Here is a 19,681-nt window from a genome sequence, read left to right as displayed (position 1 = left end):
AGATTTGAACTGTACATCTCGATGGCCAGGGGAGCTGTAGCAGCTGCCAGGATGGTTAGCTATGAGTAGTGCAGCCGGTGCAGACACACTGCAGTCCAAGGGAGTGAGATACCCACTTATGCCTTACGTTTAGTACCCTACCAGGGGGAATAAGGACCCATTACAGCGTGTGCAACCCTACATATGCTATTGCATGAACTAGAAACAGGTCATGGGTTTGTTTCCTTTCGCTGACCATTTTCATTGTTTTTCATAAATTAATGCGCTTGTCGTTATTCTCTTTGCAGATGCAAAAAGCTTGGCAGAGATGCTAATAAGGTGAGTGGAGCCCAGAGAACAAAACACAATAATCAGATGGGGATCCAAGTACTAAAATAGCAGAGGTTGCGACAGGTCAGGATTGATGTGCATTGACTGAAGTAATAAAATTCTAGTGGTTGGGAGTAAGAGGTATTAGACCTGTACGTGTTCTCAAGTTAGGATTGAAGTGCATTGTGAGACCTTCACCCGGTATGATTTAACATTTAGTCATTCTCCTGGATTTACGCCTTGGTTTTCTATTTGCTTTTCGTAGCAAGAACAACCGGAGCTTTGACACTCCAGTCAAGGGCCCGCCTCAGGGACCACGGCTGCACATTGATATTCCCAGGGTCCAGCTTCTGATTGAAGACAAGGAGGGCATCAAACAGCTGGGTATGTTCTTGGTTATGTATGTGTGTTTCTGTCTGTCTGTGTCCATGTGTGTCCCTCCACTACAGGGACCAGACCCGTCCTCTAAGTGATGGTAAAGCCTGACTTCACTAGACCCACACCACCTCAGTGGAGTTGCTCCCAGAGATGTTTTAGGGAGTTTACAGTGTTTGTGTTTTAAAACCGCAACTAACCTCAGGATCCAATGGGACTATGAAATACACAATTCATTGAAGCCAATGTTTATTCCTCGTAAAGGGAGGTGGAGGAAGGGGTGAATGGGATTAGGGTGTGTGTGTGTGTATGTGTATACACGCATTCTGGGACAGCTGATTGTGTTTTTTTTGCCCAACGCTTAGATAGAATATTGTCCTAGCTGGACCTGTATCTAATTGCTGCAGGTGCACATGTGTTTTGTCTTCCATGGTGAATACGTGTGTTTGTACTGTGCAGATGGGTATGTGGGTTTGGTTGGCCACAATGCATTGTAAGTCATGCTTTCAATGTTGGCTTTGTGTGTTTCTTCTGGATCAGTTTGGGTATTTATGCAGGTCTTACCTCAGAAGTGATTTTGTGATGCTGTGGAGGAATTGATCAAGGCGAATCAGACACAGCACGTAAAAAGGGTATCCAGAAACCCAGTGCTTCACAGCCTCATCAGGGGTATGAAGCGCTATATAAATTCTACAACAACGTACAAGACGTTTTGGGCACAGGAAAGGGACGGTGGAGAAGCTGGGAGCATGGCCAAGATTCATGTACAGCCGACATCCAGCCACGTTCACTGCTCTAAGGATTGCAGGAACTAGGCTCAAGCTGTAAACAGGCAGTGTACCATAGCAAATCTCAGCCAGGGTATTCAAAAAATAGAGCAGATTCTTTGGAAAAAATGGCTACCTTAACAGAAGAAGCACAACACATAGTCAAGCAAATGAAACAAAAACTGCGTGTTTGTGCAGGAGGCAAGCTCTCAAGCTTGGTGAAGGAACCGTCTACGCTACCATGGATTCCTTAATCTTTCTATCTAGCTACAAACACTCTTTGGAGTAGGGTCTGTCTCTAGGTACTAGAGTTAAACATTACAGGGATCCTCGGGTAGACAGCAGCACAGGAAAAGGAAAGCAGCATGAATGTATACGTCACTAAGCAGGGGTTAAAGTATTCTCGAAACACCAATGATGTGCCAAGTTAGAAACAAGTCAAAGGCATAAAGAGCATGGGAGAGTGTTATTGACTGTAGCAGTAAGAGAACGTCAAAGCGGTGTTAATATAAATGGACGTAGCAGAAAACATGAATGTTAAGACCTAATTTGAGCAAAATACCTGTTCTGGAGCCTAAATTAAATATCATCCTTACAGGCAATGAAAGTAAACTGAGTTTAGCAAAACATTATTTTAGAATCTAGCCCAAAATAGACATAATTAGATTCACTATTAACCCTACGATTTTGTAGATGACAGTTTATGGTTATAAATTATTATAGCAAAAAACACGAAAAAACACACTTGGTGATACAGTTAATAACAAAGGCATGCCAGGAATCTAGTGTAGGAGGCAAAACAGAAAACATCTGTCAGAGAATCCTGCAGATCCAGAGACAGCAAAGAACCAGTCAGAAGAGCAAAGGATGACTAATGGAGGAAGAGTTGCTATTTCAGGGCTTCCAGTTTTCGGATGTTTTCCCACACCTGGGAAGAGAGTGAAAACGAAGTCTGCGAGAACCTGTCTGGCATTTCAGCATGCTAATGGCCTCATACATGGGAGTTTGCAAACATGCTAAATGGGGGAAGGTAATGCCACCTCTGGAAAATGTGTTTTGAAGTGCAGGACATGGGGCAATCAGGTGATGTAAACTTTGGGTAAGGAGTATGCATCAGCACAACTTTGCCTTCTTGTAACATTAAAGGCCTATGTGGAAAAGCCAGAATTTGAAAATTGTACGCTGCAGTGTCCTCAGCTTGTTGGCACAGACACTGATGGTGACTGCAAGAGACCCCTTGTACTGTAGAATGGGAAAACACAGGGGAATAGATCACTGGTCTCAAAATGCTCACTTTTTGCAGGGAGAATTTTAGTCCAGTGTAATATCTGAAAGTATCTTCATCAATGTCTTAAATCATAAAAACTAATGTTTTTTCAAAATGTGTTCTTCGGGAAGGTGGCTTCTTGGCCAGGCTGTATTGCTTAAGTTATTATCTTTAGCTTTGGGTTCGCATATTGAGAGACTATATCAGAAAAAAACGAATACATATCTCCTATGATTTATAAAGTACTCTAAGTAGACCTCTGATAATTTTTATTCATCTTCAGTTCAAATATTTTCACTGTAAGAAATATTTTTAAACACATTTTTGAGACCACTTTTTCATCACATTACTTATTTCATATCAGAGACATCATACAAAAAAAAACTAACCAAACATAAACCCATTGACACTCTAAACATTAAAATGTTGGGGGAAAGAATGGAAAATTATGAATCGCGTTTATATATTTAAATGTCCAAAAATCCACCAACCATTAATGAAATGCATCCTTCCCTAATAGCCATTCTTTGCTCTTCACATAATTAATTTGACTACGAATTCATAGCTTCGGCCTGTTATTTAATAGCCTTCATAAGGATATAGTATTGTTTCTTGGCTAATAATTTTAATTGATATAATGCAGTGTATCTGCAATATAAATATTACTATTACTGCAACATATATAGAACTAATGAAACAGTACATTTCACGAGGTGACCTTGTGAAAAGAAAGGACTACTACATTGAAAGTGAATGACGCAGTCAACCCTTTATGTAATTATGTAGAAATTAAGATGAGTCTTGTACTGTAAATAAGGAGAATTTGAGATGCCGGGAGATTTATGAAGCAGTAAATGCTTGAAATGAACAATGTTATACTGAATTAAAGTCACATTTCATGTATATATTATTTAAACAGTTTTGGAAATGTAAAGCGCGATTGATAAATAACTGTCCTATTAGGTGGCATGAACACGATGAAGAAATGTCTTATTAGGTAGCATGAACAGAAGGCATTTTTATATTGAATGCAATAAGGAAATAGTAGTGGTTATTATAAATAGGAAATGTATCATGATAATGAGTAAGAATATGTGTGAAGTAGGACACAGTATAGAATACACATTGTGATGGCATGATAAAAAAGGAGCACAATAATATTTAAAAGGATGATGTGAATATGAGGGGCTAAGAATAGCCCTGAATTTTCTTAGAAAGTATATATATTGATTTGATTTCGATAAATGTGGATGCACCCCTTGTGAAATGTACTAATTTCCTTAGCTCTATACATGTTGTATTAAAAGTAATATTTGTATTGTAGATACATCAGATTATCTCAATTGAGATGATGAAAACAATACTATATTCTGATGAAGGCCATTAAACAACAGGCCAAAACTATGGATGCGTAGTCAATATTGTGAAGAACAAAGAATGACTATTAAATAAGGATGCATTAACACTGATGGACGATGGATGTTTGGACATTTATATACATAAACGCAATTCATTATTTTCCATTCTCTCGCCCAAGATTTTATAGTTTAGAGTTTGAATGGGTTTTTCTTGGTTACGTTTTTTTGTATGATATATCTGATTGATATGAAATGTGATGAAAAAACAGTGTAAAAATTGTAGATATTATGAAAATATATTTTCAAATTCTTATTGGTAAGAGTAAAAATATTTGAAATAAATATGACATAAAAGGTCTACATGGGGCAATTTATAAATCCTAGGAGTCGGGTATTATTTTTTTCTGACATGCTAATGTTCCTAGATACCTACTATATTAGGAAAGGCTGCCCCTTTTGTGTATGAAACATTTGGGAGAATATTTACAGAGAAAATGTGTTTACTCACCTTCTCTTTACCTGATTCTCATAGGGGATGACAAAGCTACAATTCCTGTGACAGACACAGAGTTCAACCAGGCTGTGAATCCCCAAAGCTTCTGCACAGGTGTCTCATTGCATCACCCTGCACTTGTCCAAAACACGGGGCCTTTGATTGACATGTCCGACATCCGACCCGGGACCAGTAAGTACCAAAAGTTCACAAAAACATGGTGGTCCATCCACTTATCCGAAGCACAAAGTGGTGTGTGGTTTTGTCCTCACAAACAGTGGTATTTCTTTTGTGCCAAATAGTGCATGCACTTTTGTCCTTGCAGTGCTCGCCGGGAGCAACTCTTTATGCATCACTCCTGCTTTTGCTGTAGAGTATGCTTACACTTAAATGTCAAGAATACCTCTGCCTCAGTGTTGTAAAGCTCCAGTTCAGCTTACTTGATACTATGTTAATTTCTGTTTTAGGAGTGTAGGGGCTAGTTTATATGCTGTGCGCATAAGGTACCTGTGTGTTTACCTTGGACACAGAAGATAGACATCGATTCCCTAAAAGGGGACAGAGATGTATAATATGTAGGTGTCACGTATCTATTGCAAATGATCCTTAGGTGTACCTCGATCCAAGATTCTCAAGTTTTATATCTAGCGTTGGAAAACTTGGGGTGTTTCCATCATAGCTAGTGTTATGTCTGTCCTAAGGCCGCATATACTTCTAACCAAGGTCATCCCAAGTGTTATTCACCCTAGTGGTTCCTGGACAATCTTACTGCGCACAAACCTTATAATTCTCTTTTCTCCAGATCCGGTATCTCGTAAGAGTGTGAAATCGGCACACAGCACTCGAAACCGATACTCCAGCCAATGGACGCTCACCAAATGTCAGGCCTCCACACCAGCACGGACTCTGACATCGGACTGGCGAACAGTAGGGTCACAGCACGGTATTACTGCTGCAGAAAGCGACAGCTACAGTGCCAGCTTATCTCAGGACACAGGTAAAGAGATGAGGTCTGCTAAGATTACACGTGCTGTGGATGTTTATTTGTGCAAGTCAATTAGTGATTAAACCTATGGGCCTCTCCATTAGTTGCATTATTGATATGGCGCATTGTCCTATTCTGCATTACGCGCATGTTTGAGTCTGTGCCTGCACAGGTTCTGTATTGTAGCAAATGCACTATTTTCAGTGCAGGCATCAGCCCGCATGTCCACTTGGACACATTAGTAAAAGACAGACCTGCTATTTAAAAAACATCAGTCTGCCTTTCACTATTTCAGACATAAATATGGTCTGTGTTTCAAAGTGGGGGGCCGAGATCCCCCTGCAGGTAGTTAATGTGAGAGACTGCACTCACCTGCACAGTAGCCTGGGGTGGAGGGGCTCCCTGAGAGTCCCATTCCCCCTTCAAGGTTGTGCCGTAAGCAGTCACACCAACTCTGCACCACCGCTATGTGCCATATATTTAGTGGGTCTCCTGATAACCTCTTTGCCTCTGTGTCGTATTGCAGAGGTAAAGGCTTAGCCCCATGCGAATGAAGGCATATTCCCTTGAAATTGCACAGACAAGATCTGTATTATGGAAGAGGATGCACAATCATCTGAGTTCCCTCCTGTATGGGTAAAGTGCCCTGGGTTTGCAAGAAATAAGCACTAATGACCCATGCACCCTTTATATAACACAGCCGCAGGTGACCTAAAAGTCACTGGCCTATATTTGTTTGCCTGCTTTGGAAGATTGCACTCAATTCATAAACAATGATTTGCATGATAGAATGACTCTGTAGCCACTACAGATGTATAATGCTATGTACCCATATTGTGTACTTCTGATTCTTAAGGCCACTGTGGGGGCACTGATGCAATCTTAGTACACAGATTTTAATGTATATTGACATATGTTATGATGGGTTAAAGTACTACATCATGTTGTTCTTGTATCTGGGGTGTCTTACCTGTGCCTTGGCCTCTCTATGCATGGAAACTGAACATGAGGGCTAAGTAATGCTGGCCATTTCCATATCTGGCCTTCTAGTCATAACAGGTGTTTGATAGCCTTTTCTTGCATCTGGTCGCCTGTACACCCTCTCACTGTGCTTTCAGACAAAGGGCGCAACAGCATGGTGTCCACAGAGAGTGCATCATCAACGTATGAGGAGTTGGCACGGGCGTACGAACATGCCAAGTTAGAAGAGCAGCTTCAGCACGCCAAGTTCGAGATCACGGAGTGCTTCATCTCAGACAGTTCATCGGACCAGATGACGACTGGCACAAATGAGAATGCGGACAGCATCACCTCCACCAGCACCCCGTCAGAGCCTGGCATTTGCCGCTTCACAGCCTCACCCCCCAAGCCCTTGGAGAGCGACCGCTGCAAGAACGTGGCTGTGCCAATCCCTCACCGGGCCAACAAGAGTAAGTGCACATCAGGTGGGTTGGGTCAGACTGAACTTTTCAAACTGAACCCTCTTTGTACCCCCATTGAGCGGCTAGGTATGTTAAGGATGGTAACTTGGCAGAATGTGTGGCTGTATTTTGTACCCAGACCAGTCATTAGATTACTCTCTTTTTAACAAGAATCCTTTTCATTCCATACATGCTGAAGCAGAGTAAGATTGTATTGTAGTGTATTGCAACATTTACATAGCTCTTACTGGCCTTATGTGGGGTGCTGAAGCACTTGCCTACGTGGTTAGCACACTACACAGTGTAGGGTGTGTGGTTGAAAGAGTGTTGTCTTTGTTTTGATCTTATGGGGGAAAATATTACCATGTTGTGCGTAATGACCACCCAGATACGGTTAGTGTGTTATGGGATGCAGCTCTTAGCAGTGTGATGGATGAAGAAGTGTGAGATATAGGCGCCCAGTATATAGTTTTTAGAAAGCCTGCAAGCTTTGAGCAGGTCGGCAGGTCCCTTTTTGGCATTTCCTTTAGTCTACTTAGCTGGTTAATGTACTGGGTTGTCCATTCATAGATGTTATATTTACAGTATATGGTCCTGAGCAGGCATAGGTTAAAGGAATAAGTGGCGGAGATCTGCTGGGATGAACTCTGTTAATATCATCCGATATCTGATTGTCATTGTGGGATGACAAGACCTGGCTATACTATGTTGCTAGTCAGGACCTGCTGTGCTGGACTAAATAAAGAGTTCTCCATTGAAAAGCGGTACGTGGCAGATCTCTTCAGTTATACTGTGCCTGTTCAGTTGGTGATGGGTGGTTTATTTCTGTGGACTGGTATTGTACTGGGTAATCTGTATGATCATTAGCAGTTTCGTCTTTTGTAAGTGCGAGTGTGTCAGGCAGTAAAAGAGAATAATTAAGCAGCCTGTATTACCTACAATTGACTGTCTGACTGCTGAGTATTATGGTATTAGTTTTTGTGTGGATTATATAATGTATTGTCATTCTACTATATAGCACTTACTACCCCTGATGAGGCATTGTTGTGCTTTTACACTGGCAAGCACACTGCTCCAGGTCCTAGGGTTAGTGTTTTTTTCTTTGTTAGTTATAGCTGGTTATTGGGGTTAGTCTTGTACTCTACAGGAATCATTCTATGCATTTACTCCAGTTTCTATGTGGTAGATTACATTATTAGGAATTAGGTGTTATTTTTTTGTTTATGCCTCAAAATAAGTTCAGATGTATTGAATGGAACTTTCACTTTGCTTTGTGCAAAGCCATGCTCTAAATCATAGAGATTGGTGCTTGGCATTGCCATTATAGGAGCTGCACGCCGTGCCTCCTTCATCTGCTGAATTAAACGCCCAGACTCAAATCTCAGGCTTCCTCACTCTTGCAGTAGTCTAGACTGAGGTCACCTTCCCTACTTTAGGGGCTGAAGATCCTGGCCAGTGGTTTATTACTTCTATCCAGCCTCTCAGGGACTTCAGGCAGCCTCAGTCCACAAGAGGTCTCAGGTACAGGGTCTTGCTGAGACTAAACTGGCATACCTCACAGGGGAGGTAAATGCACTGGGCACCCACCAGCCGACAACAGAGCCAGCGTTTCCATGACCAATTTAAAGTCTTCTGTGTAGCATTCAACTTCCTCTTTTTATTAGGTTTTTGATTCACTCAATGGGACCTAGTGACTTCCCCACCAAGCAGCAGCCCAGTATTTCTGGCCATGTTCCACTGCAAGGAAACAAAAGCAACCCCAGAAGCCCTTTAAAGAAAATCAGCAGTGAAGAGCAGTCTGAGCCGCCAACCACAGAAAGATCAGGTCCAACATTTGAACTATTGTCAATGAGATGCAGATTAAGTCTTGGTAGCGTGCATTTGGACTCAAACGGAACACGGAATACGCTCATTAGTGAGGGCGAGAGAAGTGGACTAAGGGTAGGATAAGTAAAGAGAAATCTTAAACCTTACAATCCTTGGTAGAAATGCTGAAACTTTGGAATTCTGATTGAAAAGTGTGAGAACAAAGTCAAGCTTATTAAACTTCTAAACTTGAAATAAACCTTATAATTTTGCTTGCTTTGGAAGAAGGCCTTCAGTTCTGACTTGTCCACATCATGAAGCAGGTTACCAACAAAAACCTGTAGGTTGTCTGAATACCGTATCATTTGCCTTGTGTCAAACTCTCTTTGCTCACCTTCTCAGACTAAAGATAGACATAGAACACAGTAGACCAAATAATTTGTTCTGGTCCTAGGAATAAGAGGTCTTGCATGCCCTTTGATATCACATTGGAGTTCAACATGGAACACAATAGCTGTAGTTCCACCTTTCCTTATATTAGTATTTTGCATGTGCATGCCTACACAGAAGCAATTTAGTCAACCTGTAGAAATAGCAAAAATTAGGTATTTCCTGTTGAGATTTACTTTGGCCATTGTGCCCCCAGTCAGTAATTAGAGATTTCCAATTCGTTTTTTATAATTCAATTGAGATCTATGTATCCTTGAATTATATAAAAAAAATACAACATCTTCTATATCATGTTCTGTTTCCTTATAGGATACACTTGATACACTGTATTTATTTCCAATATTGATGATAGTTCCTTTTGTGCGAAGTAGTGATGTTGTGATGACCCTATGGTTGAATTCACAAAATATTTCTGCCAGTAGGTTTGGTGTAAATATGTATCATTATTTCAGAAGTGGGTAAACTAGCATGCTTTCCCACAGTCTCATGACGGTGAATTTATTAATAATTGGTGCACATTACAAAATATTGGGAAGACCTTAGGAGAGGGAAAGAATATTTGGGAATTCCCATTTTCCAGGTTATCATCTAAAAATAACAGAGAATTAAAATGAGCATAAAACAAAACTTACAACAACAATATTTGTAATATGTGACCCAAAGAAATGAGTTGACGTGAAAGCAACTTAGAGTGAAACATAATTGATGAAAGTGTTCTTAGCCGATAATTCAACAAGTGAAAATGGTATTTAATTATATAAACGATTTAAAAAGCAAAATGTATTAAAATTGGAGAAATTGTTGTATATTTGAGGCAGAGAACATTTTTAAACTGGGTAAAAAAGACACTGCAATAGTAATATTGATGGGTAATATCACAGAAAATGAAAGGTAACTGAAATAGCATGACACAAAATAGTAAACACATTGTACATGAGAAAAAATAATTGGATGATGTAGGAAACATAAACCAGCAAATTTAAAAGAAAAATTAAAATAATTGAAAGTTAGGAAATGTTTGAAATAATTAAGTTCGAGAAGGAAAAAAGTACTATGTTCAAAAAGTGGAGACAGTACTTGTCTTATGAGAACAAAATAATTGAAAGGGGGAAGAAATTTAAATTTTTGAGCATGAAATAAGTAAAATATAGTAAACATGGGGAAATTGTAGTAATATGGGCTGTGTGACAAAAAAGAAAAACGTTTGCAAGTGAGAAAACAAATACTTGAAAGTGGGATAAAATAGTTTATGAAGAGAACTGACCCACGCCACGGTTGTCTCCTTGGTTGTTACGAAATATGATTAGGTATTAGGAAAACTGAGCTGTTTTTAGATTTCAGTTTAATTGGATAGCAATGGATGTAGAGTTAAGAAGGCATCATTGGATCCCTCGAAGTCCTGTGTACAACCCAGATACTATCCTCTGTACCACTAGTCGGACCTCACCTTGGGTCATATTGGCCTACAGGGTTAGTGTGACAAATCAGAGTTGGGGTGTTTTTTTTAGCTATTTGTAGGCCTGTTTTAAAGTCTGCTGACCTGGTTGTTACTGTTTATTACCCTAGTAATACCACAAATATTGCCTGCAGCAGGTGCAAACACATGCCGTTTCCCATACCTTGCAAAACATCTATACGATGTGTCTGTGCGAGTTCAAAAGTGCCTGATTTGCAAAATAAGGGCCACATTTTTAACTATCTGAGACCTTTTTAGGTCGAAGCTTGACTGATTCCACTTATCTCTGTCACTACCAGTTCATCAATCGTGCATGAGGAACAATGTTCTGTCTCCAAGCGTGTTCATTTAGTTTTGTCTGTGGTCTTTACTAATAGCATAACTTAAACAATTCTCTTACTGAATTTCATGCCCATAGACGCTGGAATTACTGGAGTGGGGAGTGCTGTAGCATCCCCAAAATAACCATGCTGGAGTTCAGAAGTGAATAAGAAATAATCAGGCATTTCAATTTAATTTTTTATCTTGTTACATTCACTGTTCATTCAAAGACAGACGTCAAATTGTGGACTCTGTCTTTGGAGGGAGGTTGTTTTTTTTTTTTCCTCTGGCTGCAAAGAGAGAGGATTTATCTGACAATCTTGTTGAGTACTGGGGGTGCAGGGACGTAGCTTCAAGGTTGGGGGATTTACATTCCCCTAATAGATGTATTTTCTGATGAATAGTTGGGGACAATTGCTTTCAATCAGGTATGGTGAGGTGTCTGTTGGATTTCACCAGGGATTTATGCGTGCACACACTGACAAACACAGACAGACTCCCAGCTCTCTTTTGATACCCCTAAAAAATTATAACTATTTTACAAAATAATGTCTTTCTCTCACTACCAGTCCACAAACCTCTCCATTTCCACTGTTTTTAAGCCCCTCTCATGCAGCCTGCTTGTCATATAATGTATTTTTTTATAAACAAATGTTATTAGGATTTGCGTAAACTTGGTACATTAATACACTAAGGGCCAGATGTAGGAAGCACTTTGCGAGTCGCAAACGGCAAAATTTGCCGTTTGCGACTCGCAAATGCGTGTTTCCTATGCAGAAATGCATTTTGCGAGTCGGGACCGACTCGCAAAATGCATTTCCGAATCGCAAATAGGAAGGGGTGTTCCCTTCCTATTTGCGATTCGCAATGGTATGCAATTCCATTTGCGACCGCATATGCGGTCGCAAATGGAGTCGCAGTTACCATCCACTTGAAGTGGATGGTAACCCATTCGCAAACGGGAAGGGGTCCCCATGGGACCCCTTCCCCTTTGTGAATGGACCCCATATTATTTTTTCAGGGCAGGGAGTGGTCCAAGGGACCACTCCCTGCCCTGAAAATTCCGAAACTAAAGGTTTCGGATTTTTTTGAAATGCAGCTCGTTTTCCTGTGAGGAAAACGGGCTGCACTTAAAAAAAAAAAAAAAAAGCTTTATTTAAAAGGCAGGTTGCTAACATGGAGGCCTGCTGACGTCAGCAGGCCTCCATGTTAGCGAGTGCCTATACTCGCAATGGGGTCGCAAACTGCGACCCACCTCATAAATATTTATGAGGTGGGTCTTTGCGACCCCATTGCGAGTTGCAGAAGGTGTCCGAGACACCTTTCTGCATGTCAAATTGCGACTTGCAATTTGCGAGTCGCACAGACTCGCAAATTGCAAGTCGCAATTTGCTTTTTTCCTACATCTGGCCCTAAGAGCCAGATGTAGCAATGTCAGAATTTGCGATTCTAAAATTGCGAGTCTGTGCGACTCGCAATTTCAGAATCGCAAATCCTGATGCAGAACGGTGTCTCAGACACCGTCTGTGACTCGCTATGGGGTCGCAAAGACCCACCTCATAAATATTAATGAGGTGGGTCGCATTTTGCGACCCCATAGCGAGTCCCTGCACTCACAGGGAGGGTGGCCTGCTGAAGTCAGCAGACCTCCATGTCTGTGACTGCTTTTTCAATAAAGCTTTTTTATATTTTTATTTTGCAGCCCGTTTTCCTTAAAGGAAAACGAGTTGCAAAATAAAAAAAATAACGAAACCATTTAGTTTCGTTTTTTCAGAGTAGGCAGTGGTCCATTGGACCACTGCCTGCTCTTAAAAAACCTTTTGGGCAACATTCACAAAGGGGAAGGGGTCCCATTGGGACCCCTTCCCTTTTGCGAATGAGTTACCACCAGTGTGACACTGGTGGTAACTGCGAATTACTTTGCGACCGCATTCGCGGTCACAAAGCAATTCTGCATTGCGATGCGAGTCGCAAATAGGAAGGGAACACCCCTTCCTATTTGCGAGTCGCATTCACAATTTGCGAGTCGGTACCGACTCGCAAATTGTGAATGTGCATCGCAGAAGGCTGTTTGCATGGGGCAAACTGCGATTTTTGCAGTTTGCACCATGCAAACGGCATACTACATCTGGCCCTAAGACACACAATCAGTGTGGCAGAAAAAACTAAACAGAATTCGAGCACAGGATTAACTAATAAATGCCATTTTGAAATGGCAGAAAACTGGCACATTTCTTCCCTCATGTGGGATCCTAAGTTAACTGGCCAAGCCATTTTCCCCACCCTCGACCGTGCTTGCGGGGGCAGGCCAGGGCTTCATAAACTGGTTTCTCCTGTTGCACAAACCATTCGAGCCCTCTGTGGCATTGGGAAATGGTGGAAGGTGTGGGAGTCTTCCAGCCAGTCACAATGTTGCGTTTGGCAAATATAAGGACCATGCCTAGAAAAGCTATATCAGCCCTCGTAACCCCAGAGCCATCAGGGACCCCCAGTAGAGGCATTGAGGGGTAAAGGGGAGCCTCCCACCCCAGCACTTCAGTCAGCTCACCTACTATTGCTGACCAAAACTTTTGAATCCTAGGACAGAGCCAGACCACGCGATAGAAGTCGGCAGGAGCATCAGCACAGCAGAGGCAGGTGGGTTCAGGGAGAAGGTCGGCTCGATGCATTCGGGCCGGGGAGAGATAAACAGTGTAAAGGTAGTATGCCTGGACCAATCATCAGCCTCAAGGGGGCCTATCCAGTTCTCCCAGCTGACTTGTAGGTGATGTAGATTGCCTGGGCGTTGATGATCAAAGTGTGGCAAACCTCATATAATGTATTTTAGCATTATATGCCAGCATGATTGTCGGGAAATCTGAAACTCACACCCCCAATCTTACTAACCAAACTACTCCACTCTACTCCACTCTACGCTACTCCACTCTGCCACTTTACTCCACTCTACCACACTCCAATCTATGACACTACACCAGTCCAACACTACTGTACTTTACCCTACTCCACAACACCATTCCATTCTACATCACTTTGCAACACTCAACTCTACTCTATACTATTCCACTCTGTGAAACTCTATTCCACTCTACAACACTGTACTTCACTCTATGCCTCTCCACTCTGACACATAACTCCATTCAAAGTACGCCACTCCACTCTAAGACACTCTAATTTCACTCTGACACTTCACTCTGACATTCCAGTCTATGGCAGTCCACTCTATGATGCTCCACTCTGACATTCCAGTCTACGCCACTGTACTGTACTCCACTCTACGGCACTCCACTCTGTAGCAATCTACTTCACTGTACTCAATTCATCTCTGCGCCACTCTACTCCATTCTACACCACTCTACTCCACTTCACTCTGACACTCTATTTTTCCCCACTCTATGCCTTTCTACTCCTCTCTCTGCTAATTCACTCTACTCCACTCTGTCCCACTCTACTCCAGCCTACGCAACTCCATGCCACTCTGCTCCACAACACACTATCCCACTCTATGCCACTCCACTCTAACACTCCACACTACGGCACTCTACTCCATTCTACATCACTCCATGCCACTTTACTGCACTCTAAGCCACTCCTCTCTTCAGCAATCTACTTAACACTTTACACCACTCTGCAACACTACTCTACACTACGGCAATCTACTCAGCTCTACTCCATTCCATTTTACTCCACTCTACTGCACTCCACTTTACGATACTCCACTCTACAACACTCCACAACACTTCATTCCCCTCTACACCACTCTATTCTGTTCCACTCGACTCCACTCCATGCACATTACGCCCCTGCACTCTATGCCACTCTACTCCACTCTGCAACACTCTACTCCATGCCATTCTACGACACTCCACTCTGACACGCTGCTCCACTCTTTGCCGCTCCACTGTGACACTCCTCCACTCTAAGCCAATCCACTTTATGGATCTCTACAGCACTCTACGACATTATTCAACACTATACGTCTCTCCACTCTGACACTTTGCCACAACACTCTGACACTCTACTCTACCCTGACACTCTGCTCTACTCCTTTTCGCTCAAAGCCACTTCACTCTACTTCACTCCACTGTAAGCTACTGCACTGACGTTTAGCCATGCTTAACAGCAGCTACGCTGTGTATAACATGACTAAACCACATTGGCAAAGACATTAGCTTTTGCATCACTGAGACCTGTTTGCTTTGCCAGTGCTTGTTTATCTTGGTGCCCAGGCCTAAATTCTGTTCAATTTGGACCCTAGCAGCCACACCTCTCCTCATTGTGGTGATATGTTCAGGGTGGGACTGGGACAGAAAGTACGCCCGAGCACCAAAGTAAAAGTGGCCCCCATTAGTGACTTAGCAAGCTTAAAAAGTGGCCCATGTTTGCACACCAAATTTGTAGATACGGCATGTTTGGTAGGGAAGACCGCATGTGTTTGAGTTTGCCACAGGCAATGTATGTTTTAATATCACAGAAATCAGCGGGAATAATCTGTCCAGCATACCATAAAACAGACCCAAAAGCAGCCCACATACTGACCTGTCGGACCAGTCCATCGGCACTGCACAGTTGCCCTGTATGCAGGCCCGAGTGCTCTTGTAGCTAGGCCTGCATGCAGGCGATGATTCAAACCTCCTGGTTGTGTTTGCTTTGTCACTTTTCTGTAGCTTGCTTATTTTGTTTCAAAAACATGGGTTTGAGAGCTTTTGTCTTCCCTTTGCCTTTATAGTATGCTTTTCATACCTCACTGTTTGAAAGACGGCGGCTGCGCCAGGACGGCAGGGTTGGGGGAGCACGGGTATACGGCTTCTGTGCAAAGTTGAAGGGGGGAAAGCATGCTTTAGGAGGAGGGGCGCTCCTTCAGGGAGAGATTATAGGTGCTGACACAGGAGTCTGGCTCGCCAGCTGGTAAGGGCCTCAGCACTGTGCGCTGGGAGGGCGCTCAGACGTTAATGCAAGAGATGAATCGTCTGTCCGGGACGGGCGAAGCAACCATTGGCGCAGCAGGTGCAGTAGCACGGGAATCCAGAGCCCTAAGGGGCCCATTGAACCTTGATGCTGCAACTACCCCAGCAGCAAAAGGACCATTTTTCTTGCTTGCACCAGGGCCCATGGCATCTTTGTCACATTACTGGTCCAGGAGGCCACCGCAGCTCCGCCAGTGCACCTCTGTCTTGACCACTGCGCCACTTGTCCACCATGACCAGCAGTGCCAGTGGTATGCCCTAGCACTGACAAACCTCATCACTAGTGCTGGCAGCCCATTATTGGGACCCATGCACAGCCTGCCTTGGGGCTGCTTAGTGGATAGGAGGTAACAGCAGGAGGCGTAGTGAGTGGGGGCAGAAGCGAGCCAAAAAAAAGGCAGGGGGTAGCAGTTAGAAGTAGGAGTGACAGTGTGCGGAATTGAGTCAGAGATAGAGTTAGAAATCATGGTAGATGTTTTGAAAGATACTAGGGTAGTCTGGAGAGACTATGGGCCTCATTTACAAAAGGCCTGCGCCACTGGGACATCACTTTTTATGATGCTCTGGTGGTGCAGGCCTCTCAATCACCCTGCGTGGTTTTGCATAGCCTCAGAGATATGGATTAAGGCAAGGCAATGCTATGTTACCTCACTCTGAGGCATTCCATGGCCGTTGCGGTGGGTTTTTCCACACAACACTGACTGGTTTTGACAGATTCCTAGATTTACAAGGATCTGTAAACCTGGAAATGCATCAAAACTGTGCGCCTTCCCTCTTTCTATGTGTGCTGCGTTCTGCCTGCAGCATGCATAGAAATAGGAAAATGCCTCTCTGGATAGTTTTTGTGCAGGAAGGTGATCTTCCTGCACAAAAACAATTGTGCCTACAATGCAGACATCCTTACACCATGGTGCAGAGGTGCCTGCGTTGGCGCTAGGCAGCAATTTGTGTGCCAGCACAGGCAGAAGGGACAGGAATGCACTTTATTTCGTTAATACGATGCATTCCTGCCCTTTCCTTTTGACCCAGGGCAGCACAGCACAGTGACTTGCTGAGCTGCCCTGCGGAAAAAATGTGTATATGAGTCCCAATGTCGTCTCCCCTTCTTCACCCGCCTCCAACATAGGGGAGAGCAAGTGGAACTAATCATTTCCCTAGATTGCCTGACCTCTACAATGGCGGAAGTATCAAGGTTTCGCGGGGAGCCCTTTACAGGGGACTGAAGTGACCCCTTTTCTCAGTTGGACTAGTGTGGCCTGCAGTGGCCTTTCCATGCTCAGCTACAGGGTTGGTTGCCCATGTTTTTGGCCTGATAGTGAAGATGATAGACCACATTTTTTATATACCTCAAATGCAACAATTCAAATGCACCCCACAGCACTTATTCAGTGGTAGGTTTCACATTCCATAGAGTATGCAGGATAGCACTTGACTGATACTGGTTTGTGAACCTGCGGTTAGACCTAATGTGCAGTATTGAGCTGCGTTCTAGAAACGTGTCAACTAACCTATATGTCAGCTCCCCGTTTATTCAGTGTCAAGTTGTTCCTTCTGGAGAATGGCTGTCATGTTCTAGCACAAGACTATTTTTTAATTAAAAAAATATTTCTCTAGTGCATGCTTTATTGTTAGCATTAATTTTCTGTTTCATGTACCACCAGGCCCAACGTTAGCATTCATGACCTGTATCATGCTGAACGAGCAGCCCCAATCTAAGTGTACATTTATTCCCTGTTGCTGTAGTTCCATGATCACAGTTCACTTCCTGTGTGATGCTGTGCTACTAGCCACACCGTTAGCGTTCACTTCCTGTCTATGCATGCCATAGATAGCAACGTTCGGAAGAAGGCAAGAGGGACATTTAATTGTGGAATTTATTTTCTCCGTTGGCTTACTTTGAAGTGGATGTAATTTCATAAGGGAGAAAGCTACAATTAAGCAATTTGGAGCTCTAAAAATCACGTGCCTCCTGCCTGAATCTGTATGTTGACACATTTATGCATGGCAACACTTCAGTGTTTACTGCTCACTTCCCGTTACAAGCTGTATCACTACTTCCAGATCTTCTGTCCACGTCCTGCATTATATTTTACTACCTGTTCCATAGTTAGCATTAACCTTCTGTCTCGTAGTGTACTACTTTTCCCATTTAAAAGCAACTGCCCCTTAGTATCTCAAGCCGTGCCACCAGCCTTCATCCCCTGTCTCGATTGCACACTAGCCCAAGCTCAGCCGCTTGAGGCTGCATCGACGTTCCATATTTACCCGGCACTTCCTATCTCACAGTGTGCACTCTTCTCCATGGATACCAAAGACTTCCTGTTTCAGGCTGTCCTGCTAACTCTGTAGTTAGTCTGCACTTCCTGTTTCAGGCTTTTCCACCATAGCCATCATAACTGTACACTTCTTATCTCAGAATGTGCCAATAGCTCCAATGTAACTGTGCACTTCCGGTCTTAGACTACAACCATCTCCATTATTACTGTTCACTTCCTGTGTCATAAATTGTGTGTTTTGTATCTCCCTCTCTTCAGGTGAATACTCCAATCTCCCCTTGTACATGAAATCTGAGGCGATGTTCCGAAAGACCGATGTTCACGACCCATGCCCTGTTGTTCCACCACGGGAGGCCTCCATCCGGAACATAGCCAGGTCTTCATACCACTCACAGGCCCGGCACATGACTCTGGACCCAGCAAGCAAGGGGCTGGCCCCACCACACCCCAGCTCCTCCACAACAACCGCGTTACCTCAGAGAACTCTAACTATGCCGGGGTCAGCGAATTCGGCCAATGCAGCTTCTGCTGCAGCTGCCACCGCTGCTGCTGCTGCAGCCGCCGCCAACGCAGCCGCTGACACCACTGCTGTCGCTGCCAGTGCAGAGCCTCGGATGACTGCACACAGTAAAATGGGGGGCTCCAGAGACTCTTTGTTGGAAATGAGTACTTCGGGAGTCGGGAGATCCCAAAAACAAGGTGCTGGGGCCTACTCCAAATCCTACACGCTAGTGTAGCTGAAACAGTGACGAAAACAAACTACATTATTTATACAATTAGAAAAAAAGACTTGTACATAAAGAACTTTTTTGTATAAATGAAACTATTTTCTTCTCTGAACTACAAAAAAAAAACCAGGGCACAAACATTTGATGTTTCAGATTTAAGAAAAAAATATATACATATATATGTTTCACAATGTTTTCAAAAGAGGCACAAGAGAGTCAGCGACTTTCCCCGTCCCCAAATATTGTAAGTTGGTTTAAAAAAAAAAATGTCAGAGAGAGACGCTGCATGTTGTTACACTGCCCTGAATTCACCAAGAACCGCTTTGAATTGCGCCCGCTTTAAAATGTTATTACTTTTTTCTATTAAAAAAAAAAGCAGTAAAAAATACCTGGAAAAAAAATATTTAAAAAAAACACTCCCACTCCTTTCGGAAATCCCAGCGCAGTGTGCAATAAAACTTATCTTTCTAAGTTGTTGTTTGATTTTAGTTTTATGCTTCTTTTTCTGAAACATTTTGTTCATAAATCTCTGTTGATTTTAGCGATCCTTATGTGGTCTCTATCACTGGAGACATGTGTGACACAATTGTACTACCAGAGGTTGAAATGTGCATTTTCTCTGTCGTACACAAACAATAATTCAATAGGCGTGCTCTGTTGACCTTGCGTTCCTTGGAGCTCCATTCATAAGACCCACCTATGTGC

At 42.9% G+C, this 19,681-nt stretch overlaps 1 protein-coding gene across 2 annotated transcripts in view; it reads left to right on the top strand.

The window, feature by feature from the left end:
• DSCAML1 (DS cell adhesion molecule like 1) overlaps positions 1 to 19,445 on the top strand; it is a 468,701-nt gene extending 449,256 nt beyond the window's left edge. The window contains exons 28-33 of one of the 2 annotated variants that reach the window (XM_069224722.1): positions 288 to 318; positions 575 to 693; positions 4,609 to 4,761; positions 5,372 to 5,566; positions 6,673 to 6,999; positions 18,507 to 19,445. In XM_069224722.1, coding sequence (XP_069080823.1) covers positions 288 to 318; positions 575 to 693; positions 4,609 to 4,761; positions 5,372 to 5,566; positions 6,673 to 6,999; positions 18,507 to 18,985 — 1,304 coding nt within the window. In that variant the 3' untranslated portion in view covers positions 18,986 to 19,445. The remainder of the gene's footprint in view (positions 1 to 287; positions 319 to 574; positions 694 to 4,608; positions 4,762 to 5,371; positions 5,567 to 6,672; positions 7,000 to 18,506) is intronic. The other variant, XM_069224723.1, reaches the window with a different exon arrangement.
• The last annotated feature ends 236 nt before the right edge of the window (positions 19,446 to 19,681 follow it).

The sequence above is a fragment of the Pleurodeles waltl genome, chromosome 3_1 (assembly GCF_031143425.1).
Source record: "Pleurodeles waltl isolate 20211129_DDA chromosome 3_1, aPleWal1.hap1.20221129, whole genome shotgun sequence".
Taxonomy (NCBI): domain Eukaryota; kingdom Metazoa; phylum Chordata; class Amphibia; order Caudata; family Salamandridae; genus Pleurodeles; species Pleurodeles waltl.
The sequence above is the reverse complement of the archived record's forward strand: the minus strand, read 5'-3'. Positions and strand labels throughout refer to the sequence as shown.